This window comes from Heptranchias perlo, unplaced genomic scaffold (assembly GCF_035084215.1).
Source record: "Heptranchias perlo isolate sHepPer1 unplaced genomic scaffold, sHepPer1.hap1 HAP1_SCAFFOLD_97, whole genome shotgun sequence".
NCBI lineage: Eukaryota > Metazoa > Chordata > Chondrichthyes > Hexanchiformes > Hexanchidae > Heptranchias > Heptranchias perlo.
The window spans coordinates 1,688,572-1,705,501 of record NW_027140014.1 but is presented as its reverse complement, the minus strand read 5'-3'; the positions used below and the strand labels follow the sequence as shown (position 1 = coordinate 1,705,501).

At 47.2% G+C, this 16,930-nt stretch overlaps 1 protein-coding gene across 1 annotated transcript; it reads right to left on the bottom strand.

Annotated features, from left to right (window-relative positions):
* Window positions 1–2,503: 2,503 nt before the first annotated feature.
* LOC137320065 (probable G-protein coupled receptor 139) lies at window positions 2,504–7,364 on the bottom strand. Its single transcript, XM_067981867.1, has 4 exons — window positions 7,225–7,364; window positions 4,530–4,687; window positions 2,799–3,632; window positions 2,504–2,646 (listed from the first exon to the last, which is right to left on the bottom strand). The coding sequence occupies exons 1-4, from the start codon at window positions 7,362–7,364 to the stop codon at window positions 2,504–2,506; spliced, it is 1,275 nt and encodes a 424-aa protein (XP_067837968.1).
* Window positions 7,365–16,930: the final 9,566 nt, after the last annotated feature.

Genomic DNA, 16,930 nt, shown 5'->3' with positions numbered 1-16,930 from the left:
CATGTGCAGCAGGTAATAAGCAAAGCAAATGATATGTTGGTCTTTATTCAAAGGGGGTTGGAGTACAAGAGCAAGGAAGTCTTACTACAATTGCACAGGGCTTTGGTGAGACCTCACCTTGAGTACTGTTTACAGTTTTGGTCTCCTTATGTAAGGAAGGATAAACTTGCCTCAGAGGCGGTGCAATGAAGGTTCACTAGATTAATTCCTGGAATCACAGAGTTGTCCGATGAAGAGAAATTGGGTAGAATGAGCCTGTACTCTCTGGAGTTTAGAAAAATGAGAGATGATCTCACTGTAACATATAAGATTCTGAGGGGGCTTGAAAGGATCGATGCTGAGAGGGTGTTTCCCCTGGCTGGTGATTCTGGAGCTGGGGAGGCATAGTCTCAGAATAATGGGTCAGACATTCAAGACTGAGATGAGGAGGAAATTCTTCACTCAGAGGGATGTGAATCTTTGGAATTCTGTACCCCAGAGGGCTGTGGATGCTCAGTTGTTGAGTATATTCAAAGCTGAGATCGATAGATTTTTGGACAATCGGGGAATCACGGGATATGGGGATCGGGCGGGAAAGTGGAGCTGAGGCCGCTGATGGAATGGGAGAGCAGACTGGATGGGCTGAATGGGCTACTCCTGCTTCTTTTTCTTATGTTCTTATCGGCACCAAACAGGTACAATAGACAACGAGTAAAAGGGAATGACTTCCACCCGTCTCATACTGTACGGCCCATGTGTGTCTCAGTGTCAGCTCCTGTACATGAACAGTACACAGTGGGTAAAATGGAACGATTCACTCCTGTCTTGTAATGTACGGCCCGTGTGTGTCTCGGTTTCAGCCCCTGCAGATGTACAGTACACAGTGGGTAAAAGAGAACCCACTACCCTCTGCGTAACGAAGTTTTTCCACATGTCCCCTCTTATCCTTCCGCCAATCAGATTAAATCTCTGTCCTCTAGTTCTCGAACTCTCCACTAGGGCAAACGGGTACTTCCTGTCTGCTCCATCTGGGCCCCTCATAAGTTTGTACACATCAATCAAGTCTCCCCTCAGCCTCCTCTGCTCCAAGGAAAACAACCCCAGCCTATCCAATCTCTCCTCGTAGCTGCAATTTTGAAGCTCTGGCAACATTCTTGTAAATCTTCTCTGCACTCTCTCCAGAGCAATTATGTCCTTTCTGTAATGTGGTGACCAGAACTGCGCACAATACTCCAGCTGTGGCCTTACCAGCGTTTTATACAGTTCCATCATTACATCCTGATTTTGTATTCTATACCTCAGCTAATAACGGAGAGGGTTCCGTATGCCTGCTTCAAAGCCTTATCTACCTGTACTGCCACCTTCATGGACCTGTGCGTATGTACTCCAAGGTCTCTCACTTCCTCGACCCCTCTCAATATAACCCCGTTTACTGCGTATTCCGTTTTACTGTTTGCCCTCCCTAAGTGCATTACGTCACACTTTTCCGGGTTGAACTCTATTTGCCACTTTTCCGCCCAATCCAACAACCCATTGATATCTTATTGGAGTCTGCAACTATCCTCTTCACTATCAACTACACGCCCAATTTTTGTGTAGTCTGCAAATTTGCCAATCATGCCCTCTACATTCAAGTCCAGATCATTAATATATACCACAAACAGCAAGGGCCCGAACACTGAGCACTGTGGCACAACACTGGAAACGAATTTCCATTCGCAAAGACATCCATCGACTTTTACTCTTTGTTGACTGTGACTGAACCAATTTTGGTTCCAATTCGTCACATTTCCCAGTGTCCCATGAGCTTTTATCTTTCTGACCAGTCTGCCATGTGCGAACTTGTCAAATGCCTTTCCTAAAATCCATGTAGATAACATCTACTGCACTCCGCTCATCAATCCTCCTTGTCACTTCCTCAAATAATTCAATCAGATTTGTAAGGCATGACCTTCCCTAAACAAATCCTGAACAAATAGTCGTGAGGCCGTGGAATTCACTTGTAGGGTTAGTGGTCGAGGCTGAAACTACTGAAACTATCTCAACATTCTAGCCTGAGTTGGACAGGTGGATGCAGAAATATCAGACATTGCTCCCATGATAAGTCGACAGTCTTAATCCAGCAACAGACATGATTCCAGGTGTGACGAATTTACGTCTCCAGAACACCTGAAGGAGGCGCCTTCTCTGCCTTGGAAAAGGACAGACAGGCAGCGACCTATTTGCATTGTCCACAAACACGGAGGTGCGAATCAAGTTTATTGAACTGAAATTATTCATATTAAATTTCACTTTACAAATCGGAAATTAGCAAATTGGAAGCGAAATGGCAGATCAGGCATGAAGACCCATTGGATAATCCAAAAGGTTAACACGTTGAAGAGACAAGCTAGCAGTTTCAGCAGATATGTGTTTCTGACGGAAGGAGGAGGGAGGGGAATGAGGGAGATGTTCGGGAAATCAGTGTCGGGTTGAGATCGGTCAAAAGCAGCAGATAAATTTGCATAATTGATTTGTTTCGGTCCTAAATAGTAGCCAAGTGTTTGCTCCAATCCGAGACCGCTTGGCTTACATTATCGGCCAAGTTAATATTACCCCAAGAACCTTTGATCTCAGACAGTATGATATCTGAGATGAGGAAAAGATGGAAGCTCCCATTGGAGAATCCTGTACGTACATGTCAACTGGACAACCTCTTCTCGGTTCCGATGGTTGGAATTACGTTTTAGTCCAGTGAGGTTAGTTAACTGATTTGAATAAATTTATAATGAGTGTCACGGGACTCGTAATAAGATTCTTCAATTGCTCTCTGAACTTACTCTGGGACACTGCATAAATAAACGTGTTTGTGCATGAACTCAAAGACCTAAGCATGTAGCCGGTCTGCTCCATGATAGTGAAAGGGGCATTGTAACTTGTTTCGGAAATTTGAGCCTCTGTAAAATATACCAACATGAAAAAGATGAATATTACCGCCCATAAGATCATGAAACCAGCAGATATGGTCAGCAGTAAAACGATGGACTTCCGTCGGTTCTCCACCTCTGGATCATTGTGATCCTCACTGTTATTTTTTGCACGGAGTCCCCTTCTCATTCTATTGGCCTGCACAATGTGCCTGATGGTTTGAGCATTGAACAGTAAAATCAAGAGAAACGGGACAAATGGGGTAAGAATAATTTCAAACCACGTGAACGCTATCCATATGGTTAAGGTATAGAAGCTTGGTATTACATAGCAGGACCATGGAACATCGTCAATTATCTCCCGAGGTTCAAATGCAAAGTTGATTGGAGCGTTTTCGATAAGTCTTAAGGAACAGACAACTGTTATAACCACAGCCGCAGTTTTCTCGGTGCAATATTTTTTGCTGAAAGTTTGGTGACAGATGGCCACGAATCGGTCAAAGGTGAAAGCGACATTTAACCAGACAGACCAATCGATGGACATGAAAAGCAGGGCGATATTGAGGCTGCAAATAGGAGTGTAGTTCAGGAATGAAAATGGGAAATAAGAATCCTTAATTTCATACAAGACCACTTCAAATATCAGGACAAGTAGATCAGCCACCGCCATGCCCAACAGGTAACGCGTAATGCATTTGGAGAGGCCGCAGTTTCCGCGGGAGAGAACCACAATCGTCATCAAATTAGCTGCAAATAATAAAAAGGGCAATTACTAACTGCGAATGTATTGATTACTTTTTCGTCACTCGAATCTCTCTCTCTCTCTCGAAGCTTCGGAATTCTGAAAAGTTAAATCCCTTTATGTTTACAGAATCACAGAAAGGTTACAGCACGGAGGGAAGCCATTCAGCCCATGGAGTCCGCTCTGGTTCTGTGCAGGAGCAATCCAGCCAGTCCCATTTCCACCCCACAACACGCACTCTCCGCCCGATCCCCATAGCCCTGCAATTTTTTTCCCTTCAAGTATTTCTCCAATTCCCCATTTTGAAAGTTATTATTGAATCTGCTCCCACCGCCCTTTCAGGCAGTGAATTCCAGATCATCACAACTCGCTGCATAAAAACATGTTTACTCATGTCGCGTCTGGTTCTTTTGCCAATTATCTTACATCTGTGTCCTCTGGTTACCGACCCTCCTGCCACAGGAAACACTTTCTCCTTCTTTACTCGATCAAAACCCTTCATGATTTTGAACACCTCTGTTAAATCTCCCCTAACATTCTCTGCTCTGAGGAGAACAATCCCAGCTTCTTCAGACTCTCCACATGATGGAAGTCCGTCATCCCTGGTACCATTCTAGTAAATCTCCTCTGGACCTTCCCGAAGGCATAGACATCCTTCCGAAAGTGTGGTGCTCAGAATTGATCACAACACTATAGCTGAGGACTAAACCAACGTTTTATGAAGCTTTAGCATGAATTCCTTGAATTTGTTCTCCGTGCCTCTATTAATAAAGACCAGGATCCCATAGGCTGCGAAAGAAACCCGTCCAAGTAGACAGGTGATGTTATCACACCGACGGCAGCAGCAGTGATACAGTTACACACTGTTAAAAATTAATGAAACTTGATTAGAACAGGCTTACCGGGAACTCCAATCAATGCAAGGATAGGGTAGTATATTTTTTCTACCTCCACGATTACTGGCGCTCCCATTTTCGGAGAGAAGTGACTTTGTTTGTTGCCGTTATAGACTGGTAGTTCTTCTGATTTCAAAACAGTCTTATTTATACCAGAGTGAAACCTCAAGTGGGGCACGAGCATTAGTTACAGTCCATTTAACAAACAAATTTAGCCATGCTGCGTTGACTCTATCTGCCCAGGGTGTTGTTCGTTTTACAGTGGTATTTCTTCGTTGAAAGAGTAAGGGGTCTAGAATATTATTTCCAGACAAAGTATTTCATATTCTAAAACAATAGCGCAGAGGATGGAGGAGTCCATCTCCTGCATGACTGGAAAGGTGGCATTTGACTGAGTGTGGCATCAAGGAGCCCGAGTAAAATTGACGTCAATGGGAATCAGGGGGAAAACTCTCCAGTGGCTGGAGTCACACCTATCAGAAAGGAAGATGGTAGTGGTTTTTGGAGGCCAATCATCTCAGCCGCAGGGCATTGCTGCAGGAGTTCCTTTGGGTAGTGTCCTAGGCCCAAGCATCTTCAGCTGCTTCATCAATGACCTTCCCTCCATCATAAGGTCAGAAATGGGGATGTTCGCTGAAGATTGCACGGTGTTCAGTTCCATTCGCAACCCCTCAAATAATGAAACAGTCCGAGCCCAAATGCAGCAATACCTGGACAACATCCAGGCTCGGGCTGATAAGTGGCAAGTAGCATTCGCGCCAAACAAGTACCAGGCAATGACCATTTCCAACAAGAGTGAGTCTAACCACCTCCCATTGACATTCAACGGCTTGACCATCGACGAGTCACGCACCATCAACATCCTGGGGTCACCATTGACCAGAAACTTAATTCGACCAGTCACATCGATACTGTGGCTACAAGAGCAGGTCAGAGGCTCGATATTCTGCGGTGAGTGACTCACCTCCAGACTCCCCAAAGCCTTTCCACCATTTACAAGGCACAAGTCAGGAGTGTGATGGAATAATCTCCACTTGACTGGTTGAGTGCAGCTCCAACACACAAGAAGCTCGACACCATCCAGGACAATGTAGCCCGCTTGTAAGGCACACCTCCACCACCTTAAACATTCATTCCCTACACCACCAGCGCACAGTGGTTGCAGGATGCACTGCACCAACTCGGCAAGGCTTCTTCGACAGCACCTCTCAACCCCGGGACCTCGACCACCTCGAAGGACAAGGGCAGCAGGTACAGGGGGATCAACACCACCTGCACTTTCCCCTCCAAGTCAAACACCATCCCGACTTGGAAATATATCGCTGTTCCTTCATCGTCGCTGGGTCAAAATCCTGGAACTCCCTTCGTAACAGCACTGTGGGAGAACCTTCACCACATGGACTGCAGCGGTTCACGACGGCGGCTCACCACCACCTTCTCAAGGGCAATTAGGGATGGACAATAAATGCTGGCCTCGCTAGCGGTGCCCACATCCCATGAACGAAATAAAAAAATATATACTGGAGGGAATCTCTGAGATTGTGTCACAGTGACGTGAGAGCATCTCTGAGATAATGTCGTGTGCAATTGCGGGAATGTCTGCAATGGAGAGAAGGCTAGCCTCCTTTGAGCTTCAGGCACGGCTCACAGATGAGTCCATTCAGGCCCTGACAATGGCCGTTCAGACTCAGGGTGAACAACAATCTGCAGCCTGAAAGAGGCAGACTGATACTCTGGCACCGGCCTGACAAGGCTTCAAACATGTCCTCCAAACTGTTGTCCAGCAGAGTAGTGGGAGTGGTGTGGGCCGGGCCCAGGGGAGGGATGATGGTGAAAGGGGACATGGAATTGGGGACGCCACTCAAAGCGCTCCCACGTCTCACCCATTGCTCCCCTCTCCACTCCAGGTAGCCGAGTCTGCCACTGCACAGGTGCAGGTGGAGCAGTCTTTGAAGGGACACTCACGGGCACTGAAACCCAGAGGGCGGAGGCCCAAAGCATCTAATCGGTCAGGGCATGAACAAAAGAAACCTGACACAACCTCTGCAGCAGCCACAGGGGAGGCATCACGTAGGAATAGTCGGAAGTGTAAGGCGAAGGTTTCCTCAGCAAAAAGGGGATGCAGAAGGGTGTTTGACCGAATGTCATGTTTTTTTTTAATATTTGCTTTTCGTTAAACTTACATTAAATATTATGATTGTCACCACTGCTGGCACGTCTTGGCCATGCTAGACTGGTTTGTGTAATAAAGCCCTTTCATGAGGTTCACCATGAACGCCCACACTTGATGCCTCCAATTGAGTCACTCGACAGTGGGTCTGTATGTAGTTGCAGGACTGTTTTGTGCAGGGAGGGATGGTGGGGTGCTGGTGTGGGCGCTGCTCTATCCAGGTGGTGAGGACTGGACTCTTGACACTGTCTGATGTTAGGAAGACTGTTCACATATCAGTGACTCCCTGGCCTCACTATTAGCGAGGTGAGCCGCTGTTCTGCCCACGGGTTGCTCCTGCTCCTCTTCCTCCTCCTCAATGTGGATGGCAGATGTGGATGGGGCCTCCTCAAACAGCCCCCTCTCTGTTGTGCCAGGGGACAACAGGCGAATATAATGGGGTCAATTTTCGGATGACCGAGCGGGTGCATTCATGGGGGGGGGTTAATTAAATTGGGGAATCCCGGAGCGAGTCCAGAGCACGGCTCGTACCCGCCCTCTTCCGGGTTCCCCAATGACGCGATTTGGTGCGCGCGCAGCCCCCGCATGCACGATTCCCGCCGGCAATTGTAGCCGGCGGGATTACAGTTCAGATAGTTCGGGAGGTACTTGAGGTCGTTGACAGACCCCATTGGGAAGAGATTTTAGCAGGGATGTGATTTTGGACTCTCCTCGGCTTGTTTCCCATGCTGTGGGAAACACTCCCTGTTGTTGCAGACGTGTTTCAGTCAGCAGCCATTGGGGGATGCAAAGGATTCCTTGACAGTTGGTGGGAATACCTCATTCATTGCAGCAGGGCACTCTGTCACCTCAGACAATGTTTTGACTGCCACACCGTTGTCTCCACACTCAAAATGATGACATCATACCCTAAACCCTGCTGTCCATAGACATTTACCTACTTTGCGGACCCCCTCACACTCACACCGTCAGGATCAGGATGGGATGTGTGGGTTCTATAGCTGCATTAATCACTCCATTGGAGGACGAGCAACATCACCAGCCTTGCCAGGCACGCCGTCCACCTCCACCACGTGGAGCTGCACAACACCGTGCTGTGCAAAAGGCACCTTCACAATGTAGTCATGCAACTACACATGCACCCACTGTCGGGTGACAAAGTCTGTGACATCAAGGTTGTTCATGGAGAACCTCATGAAAGCGCATTATTACACAAGCCAGTCAAGAATGGCCAAGACGTGCCAGTAGTGGTGACAATATAATATGTAATATGAGTTGATCAAAAGTCAAATATAAGTTAAAACCATGACAAACCCTCAAACACCCTTGTACATCCCCTTTATGCTCACGACACGTTTGCCTTCCGCTTCCTACTAAACATATGTGATGAATGCCCTGTGGCTGCAACATAGGTAGTGGCAGGTGGGGTGAGGCTGATCATGAAAGAGATGCATGAGAGGGTGAGTGTGAGACCGCCATGAGATTGTATGAGGATTGGGTTGAGTGGTAGTGGTGGGATGAGAACTGGCGAGGTGAGTAAGTGCAGGTAAGATGAGGTTGAGCTTTGAGTGGGTGTGAGGAGTGATGTGATCGAGTAGTGTAGGCAGAGCAGAAGGAGATGTGGGGTGGGGGCGGTGAAGTGGCAGATAGAGTGTAGGGGAATGAGTAAGTGTACTCACTTCCTGCTCTGTATGCTGGTCCGTGTTATGCTGGTGACCTCCTCGGCCACCTCGAGCCGGGCCTTCGTGGTGGCAGAGGGTGGCCACTTCTTCCCGTCCGCCGGGTGGAATATCTCCATCCTCCTCCTCCTCCTCACCTCATCCAGTAAGACCAGGAGTGAGGCATCATTAAACCTGGGAGCAACCTTCGCTCGTGGGCTGCTCCATGCTGTAATTTTGGCTCCTTTCTGCCGCATCAGTCAGTGGAGGACTGCCCACATAAAAAGGGCTCCTCCAGCTCACAGCCGATGGTGCGGGTGCGCAGTCCGCCCGCTGCACAGCTTTCCAGCGTGAAACCCGGAAGCCAAGTTAAGTGGCTTCAATTTACTTACAATCACGTGGGGGACCAACCGATTTCACTGGGCGGGTTACCCACACGCCCAGTCGACCCCCCGCTGGCAACCCGCCTCCCTCCTAATATCGGCCCAGTGTGGAGAGTCCAGTCCTCACCGCTTGGATAGAGCAGCGCCTGCACCAGCCCAGAATCTCCCCACCCGCTCCCGCACAAAACAGTCCTGCAACTACACATAGACCCACTGTAGAGTGACCCAATGGTTGGCATCAAGTGTGGGCGTTCATGGTGAACCTCATGAAAGGGCCTTGTTACACAAACCGGTCAAGCATGGCCAAGACGCAGCAGTAGTGGTGACAATGATAATATTTAATGTGAGTCTAATAAAAAGCAAATACAAATATAAAACATGACCAAACGTCAAACACCCTTGTGCACCCCCTTTTTGCTCACAAAACCGTCGCCTTTCACTTCCGACTACTCCGACGTGGTGCCTCCCCTGTGGCTGCAGCAGAGGTCGCGTCAGGTTGCTCTTGTTCATGCCTTGACCGTTCAGATGCTTTGGGCCTACGCCCTCTGGATTTCGGTGCCCGTGAGGGCCCCTCCAAAACTGCTCAACTGCACCTGTGCAGGGGCAGACTCGGCCACCCGGAGAGGAGGCAGCAGTGCAGGCATTGTTTGACAGGTGCGGGCAATGGCTGAGATGTGGGAGCGTTTTGAGTGGCGTCCCCACTTCCATGTCCCCTTTCGACATCATCCCTCCCATGGCTCAGGACCAGGCCACTCCTAACACTCTGCTTAACATCAGTTTGGAGGACATGTGTAAAGCCTTTTCAGGCCACTGCGAGACTATCTGCCTGCCTCTTTACGGCCACAGACTGTTGTTCACCCTGCGTCTGGCCGGCCATTGTCAGGGCCTGAATGGACTCATTTGTGAGCCGTGCTTGAAGCTCAACGCAGGCTGTAATTTTCTCCATCGCAGACATTCCCGCACTTGCCCGTTACACTATCTCAGAGATGCCCTCACGTCCCTGTGGCACGTCAACTGGACAACCTCTGCTAGGTTGTCCAGAGATACCCTCCCGTCCCTGATTCACAATTTCACTCATGCACGAGTTGGACTCGTCCATTCTCTTTCTCATTGTGTTATAATAGGAAATATTTCTTTCTGAAAATATTATTCTGGACGGCTTATTCTTTCAAAGAGGAAATATTAATGCACAACGTCCTCCACCCTGGGCAGTAGGAGTCAACGCAGCTTGGCTTAATTTGTTTGTTAACTTGACTGTAACTAATGCTCGTGCCTCACTTGAGGTTTCCCTCTGGTATAAATAAGACTGCTTTGAAAACAGAAGAACGACCAGTCTATAACGTCAACAAACAAAGTCACTTCTCTCCGAAAATGGGACTGCCAGTAATCATAGAGGTAGAAAACATTTACTACCCTATCCTTGCAGTGATAGGTGTTCCCGGTAAGCCTGTTCTAATCAGGTCTTATTAATTTTTAACAGTGTCTATCTGTAGCACTGCTGCTGCCGTCGGTGTGATAACATCACCTGTCGACTTTGATGGGTTTCAATTGCAGCATGTGGAATCCTGGTCTTTATTAATAGAGGCAATAGAGTAAAAAAGCAAGGAAGTTATGCTGAAGCGTTATAAAATGCTGGTTTAGAACTTATCTGGAGTATTTTGTTCAATTCTGGGCACCACAAAATCATGAAGGGTTTTGATAGAGCAAATAAGGAGAAAGTGTTTCAAGTGGCAGGAGGTTCGGAAACCAGAGGACACAGATTTAAGACAATTGGCAAAAGAACCAGAGGGGACATGAGGAATCAATCTTTTATGCAGCGAGTTGTGATAATCTCGAATTCACTGCCTGAAAGAAACAGATTCAATACTAACTTTCAAAAGGGGAATTGGAGAAATACTTGAAGGGAAAAACATTGCACCGCTACAGGGATCGGGCGGCGAAGGCAGGTTGCGGGGGCGTGAATGGGACTGGCTGGATTGATCCTGCATACTGCCACCGCGGACTCGATGGGCCGAATTGACTCCCTCCTTTCCGTAACCTTTCTGTGATTCCATAAACAAAAAGCTATTTATCTATTCAGAACTCGTAAGCTTGGATGGAGAGGGAGAGAGAGAGCTTCGAGTGACCAAAAATAATCAATACATTTTCGGTTAGTAATTGCCCTTTCTGTTATTTACAGCTAATTTGATGACGGTTGTGGTTCTCTCCCGCGGAAACTGTGGCCTCTCCAAATGCATTACCCGTTACCTGTTGGGCATGGCGGTGGCTGATCTGCTGGTCCTGATATTTGGAGTGGTCTTGTATGAAATTAAGGACTGTTATTTCCCATTTTCTTTCCTGAACTACACTCCTATTTGCAGCATCAATATCGCCCTGCTTTTCATGTCCATCGATTGGTCTGTCTGGTTAACTGTCGCTTTCACCTTTGACCGATTCGTGGCCATCTGTCACCAAAATTTCCGCAAAAAATATTGCACAGAAAGAACTGCGGCTATCGTTATAACAGTTGTGTGTTCCTTAAGTATTATGGAAAACGCTCCAATCAACTTTGTATTCGAACCTCGGCAGATAATTAACGATGTTCCATGGTCCTGCCATGTAAAACCAAGCTTCTATACCTTAACCATATGGATAGCATTCACGTGGTTTGAAATTATTCTTACCCCATTTATCCCATTTCTCTTGATTTTACTGTTCAATGCTCAAACCATCAGGCACATTGTGCAGGCCAATCGAGTGAGGAGGGGACTCCGTGGAAATAATAACAGTGAGGATCACAATGATCCAGAGGTGGAAAACCGAAGGAAGTCCATCGTTTTACTGCTGACCATATCTGCTAGTTTCATGATCTTATGGTCGGTAACGTTCGTCTTTTTCATACTTGCACAGTTGACAGAAGCTCAACTGACAGAATCAAGTTACAATGCCCCTTTCACTATCATGGAGCAGACCGGCTACATGCTTCGGAATTTGAGTTCATGCACAAACACGTTTATTTATGCAGTGTCCCAGAGTAAGTTCCGAGAGCAATTGAGGAATCTTATTACGAGTCCCGTGTCCCTCATTATTAATTTATTCAAATCCGTTAAGTAACCGCACTGGACGAAAACGTAATTCCATCCATCGGAACCTAGCAGAGGTTGTCCAGATGACATGTACACGGAATCTCCAATGGGAGCTGCCATCTGGTCCCCATATCAGACGTCATGCTGTGTGAGATGAATGATACTTGGGGCAATGTTAACTGGGCCGATAATGTAAACCAGGCGGATTTGGATTGGAACAAATATATGGCGACAATTTTGCACCGAAACAAATCAATTATGCAAATTTATCTGCTGCTTTTGACCGATCTAAACCCGACACTGGTTTCTCGAACATCTCCCTCAACCCCCTCCCTCCTCATCCCGTCAGAAACACATATCTGCTGAAACTGCTCGCTCGTCTTTTCAACGTGTGGATTGTGGATTATCCAATGGGTCTGCCTGCCTCATCTGCCATTTTGCTTCCAATTTACTAACTTCTGACTTGTAAAGTGAAATTTAATTTGTATAATGTTTGGTTGAATAAACTTGATTTTCACCTCCGTGGTTGTGGACAATGCAATTCGGTCGCTGCCGATCTGCCCTTTTCCAAGGCAGGAGAGAGCGCCTCCTTGAGGTGTTCTGGATATGTAAATTCATCACACCTGGAATCATGTCTGTTGCTGGATTCCGACTGTCCGCTTATCATGGGAGCAATGTCTGATGTTTCTTCATCCACCTGTCCAACTCAGGCTAGAATGTTGAGATAGATTCTGCCTCGACCACTAATCCTACAAGTGAATTCCACGGCCTCACGACTATTTGTTCAGGATTTGTTGACAGAAGGTCATGCCTTCCAAATCTGATTGATTCTTTGTGGAAGTAACAAGGAGGATTGATGATGGTAGTGCAGTGGATGTTAATTACATGGATTTTTATTAACGCATTTGACAAGGTCCCACATGGCAGAATGGTCAGAAAGGTAAAAGCCCATGGGATACTGGGAAATGTGGCGAATTGGATCCAAAATTGGATCAGTCACAGTAAACAAAGGCTAAAAGTCGATGGGTGTCTCTGTGAATGGAAATTCCTTTCCAGTTGTGCGCCACAGGGCTCAGTGTTGGACCCCTTGCTGTTTAGGGTATAAATTGATGATTTGACTGAATGTAGGGGGCATGATTGCAAATTTGCAAACGACACAAAAATTGGGCGTGTCATTGAGAGTGAAGAGGAAAGCTGAAGACTACAAGAAGATATCAATGGGTTGTTGGAGTGGGTGGAAAAGTGGCAAATGGAGTTCAACCCGGAGAAGTGTCAGGTAATGCACTTATGGAGGGCAAACAGTAAAAGGGAATACGCAGCAAACGGGGTTCCATTGAGAGGAGTCGAGGAAGTGAGAGACATTGGAGTGCATATGCACTGGTCCCTGAAGGTGGCAGCAGAGGTAGATTATGTTGTGAAGAAGGCACAAGGAACACTTGCCATTATCAGCCGATGCACAGAATACAAAAGCAGGGATGCAATGATGTAACTGTATAAAACGCTGGTAAGGCCACACCTGGAATATTGTGCGCAGTTCTGGTCTCCACATTACAGGAAGGACATAATTGCTCCGGAGAGAGTGCAGAGAAGATTTGCAAGAACGTTGCGGTGGCTTGAAAATTGCAGCTACGACGAGAGATTGGATAGGCTGGGGTTGTTTTCCTTGCAGCAGTGGAGGCTGAGGGGAGACTTGATTGATGTGTACAAAGTTATTAAGGACCAAGATAGATGAGAGAGGACGCACCTGTTTGCCCCAGCGGAGAGTGCAAGAATTCGAGGACATAGTTTTAAGTGATTGGTGAAAGGATTAGAGGGAACATGATGAAAAACGTTTTTTACCCCGAGGGTGGTGGGTTCCCTTTAACCCGTTATGTACTGTACATGTACAGGAGCTGACACCGAGAAATACACGGGCCGTACAGTACAAGCCAGGAGGAGAGAATCGTTCCCTTTTACTCGTTGTCTATTGCACCTGTATGTTGTGAAATGAACATAAGAAATGGAAGCAGGAGTCGTCCATTCGGTCCCTCGAGCCTGCGCTATCATTCCATCAGCGGGCTCAACTCCACATTCCCTCCCGATCCTCATATCGTTTGATTCCCCGATAGTCCAAAAATCTATCGATCTCAGCTTTGAATACATTCAAGGACTCAGTATCCACAGCCCACTGCGCTAGAGAATTCCAAAGATTCGCAACCCTATGAGAGAAGAAATTCCTCCTCACCTCAGTCTTGAATGGCCGACCCCTTATCCTAAGACTATGCCGCCTCGTTCTGGACTCTCCAGACAGGGGAAACATCCTCTCAGCATTTACACTGTCAAGACACCTCAGAATCTTCTATTTTTCAATGAGATCTCCTCTCATTCACGAAGAAGTTTGGAACGTTGTGGGGTATAAGAGGAGGCAGTATTGGGACTTTTCGCTCTCTTGCTTCCTGCCTGCTCTCATCTTCGCTGGTCCTCACCTTCAATACAAGAACCGAGCACTCTGCCTGGGACGGAGAGAAGAAATCACAACGAGAAGGAGAGCCTCGCTCTTCAACTGTATGGACGAACCTCAAACTGAGACTTGAATACTGCCCGGCGGTACAGAACCAGGAGACTCGATTTCTACAAGGGGAAGCAGCGATAAAGTCAAGCGACAATCAGGTTGAGCATTATCCACGTCCACATCCTTAAGACCACCGGGATTGTGTGAGGGAGTGTTGTGTGTTCCCAACCAAGCCATAGGGGTTTGGTGGGAAGGTTCTGTGGGGTTGGATATAGCGTATACTCTACTCTGGGTAGTGATGTAGAGTACTGTATTGTCTTGCTCCACCGTTTTTTTTTAATGTATTGAAGATGGCGGTGTCTGTTAACCTGAATAAAGACTGTACGGTTGAGTCTGAAAAAAATGTCCTTGAGTCAATTCTGTTCACTGTAATTCCCGTCATCCAGAACTGTGTAAAGTGGAGGTGATTCGAACCCACCCATCCACTTACATTCCAGCTGTCGTGCTGACGACTTGTGCTCCAAAATTCGCCGCGCCTCTGGCCAAACTGTTCCTGCACAGCTGCAACACCGGTATCTACCCGACAATGGGGAAAATTACCGAGTTATGTCCGTCCATAAAAAGCAGTTCCAATCCAATCCGGCCAATTACCGCCCCATCAGCCTGCTCTCAATCATCAGCAATGTGATGGAAGGTGTCGTCGACAATGCTGTCTAGCGGCTAGTGATAGACTTCAAGAGGCTACAGACAATTTGGAGGCACGGGCGGACACTTGGCAGATGAAATTTAAGGCAGAAAAACGTGAATGACACATTTCGTTGGGAAGAACGAGGAGAGGCAATATAAAATAGAGGGCTCAACTCTAAAAGGGGGTACAGGTACAGAGAGAACTGGGAGTATATGTGACTAATCGTTGAAGGTGGCAGGGCAGGTTGAGAAAGTGGTTAAAAAAGCATACGGGATCCCGGGCTTTATAAGTAGAGGCACAGAGTACAAAAGCAAGGAAGTCATGATGAACTTTAATCATAAACTTGGTTTGGCGATAACTGGAGTATTGTGTCCAGTTCTGGGCACCGCACTTTCGGAAATATGTGAAGACCTTAGAGAGGGTGCAGAAGAGATTTAATAGAATGATTCCAGGGATGAGGGAATTCAGTTTCGTGGAGAGACTGAAGAAACTGGGGTTGTTCTCCTTGGAACATAGAAGGTTGAGAGGAGATTGGATAGATGTGTTCCAAATCATGAAGGGTCTATTCAGAGTAGATAGAGAGAAACTTTTCCCATTGGCGGAAGGGTCAAGAAGCAGAGGACACAGATTTAAAGTGTTTGGCAAAAGAACCAGAGGTGACATGAGGAAAAACTATTTTAACGCAGCAAGTGGTTAGGATCTGGAATGCACTGCCCGAGGGGATGGTGGCGGCAGATTCAATCAAGGCCTTAAAAAAGAGAACTGGATCAGTTTTTGCAAACAAGAAATTTGCATGGCTTCAGCGAGAAGCGTGGGGTGGGGGTGGGGGAGCGGGTTTTGGGCTCACTGGACTGCTCTTGCACAGAGCCGACTTGGGCAGGATGGACCAAATGGGATCCTTCCTTGCTGAAACCTTTCTATAATGCTTTGATTCTACAAGAGCAGGTCAGAGGCTGGGTATACTGCTGCGATCAACTCATTTCCTGACCCCACAAAGCCTTTCCACCACCGACAAGGCACAAGTCAGGAGTGTGACTGATACTCTCAACTGGATAAGTGCAGCTCCAACAGCACTCAAGAAGCTCGTCTCCATCCAGGGCAAAACAGCCCGCTTGATTGGCACCCCATCCACTGCATTAAACATTCACTCCCTCCTCCACCGGCGCACCGTGTCTGCAGTGTGTACCATCCACAGGATGCACTGCAGCAACTTGAAACATAGAAACATAGAAACATCAAGAATAGGAGCAGAAGTAGGCCGTTCGGCCCTTCGAGCATGCACTGCCATTCAATATGATCATGGCGGATTCTCTATCCCAATATCATATTCCCAGCCTTTCCCCATACCCCGTGATCCCTTTTGTATCCAGAAATCGACCTAGCTCCTTCTTAAATATATTCAGTGACTTGGCCTCCACAGCCTTCTGTGGTGGAGAATTCCACATATTTACCACCCTCTGAATGAAGAAATTTCTCCTCATCTAAGTCCTAAACGTCCTTCCCCGTATTCTGAGACTGTGACCTTTCCTTCTGGATCCCCCAGCCAAGGCAAACATCCTCCCTGCATCCAGCCAGTTGAGCCCTGTCACAATTTTATATTCCAAGGCTTCTTTGAAAGCTCCTCTCAAAACCGCAACCTCTACCACCGAGAACAACAAGGGCAGCAGGCACTTCGGAACAACATAACCTGCACGCTCCCATCCAAGTCACACACCATCCCGACTTGGAAATATATCGCTGTTCCTTCATCCTCGCTGGGTCAAAATCCTGGAACTCCCGACCCAACAGCACTGTGGGAGAACCTTCACTACACGGACTGAAGCGGTTCAAGAAAGTGGCTCATCACCAACTATTCATTAGCTAATTCGGGATGGGCAATAAATGCTGGCCTTGCCAGCGATGCCCACATCCTAGGAATGTATTAAATAAAAAGGTAAGAATTCAAAAACGAG

What these genes read in the sequence shown, in the direction of transcription:
- LOC137320065 (XM_067981867.1), bottom strand. Translation starts at nt 7,364, where the DNA reads ATGGGGTCTGTCAACGACCTCAAGTACCTCCCGAACTATCTGAACTGT. An exon ending in GGGAACCCGGAAGAGGGCGG is followed by an intron (nt 4,688 to 7,224) that starts GTACGAGCCGTG and finishes GCCCCACTTGAG; the next exon opens with GTTTCACTCTGGTATAAATA. An exon ending in TGCATTGATTGGAGTTCCCG is followed by an intron (nt 3,633 to 4,529) that starts GTAAGCCTGTTC and finishes TATTATTTGCAG; the next exon opens with CTAATTTGATGACGATTGTG.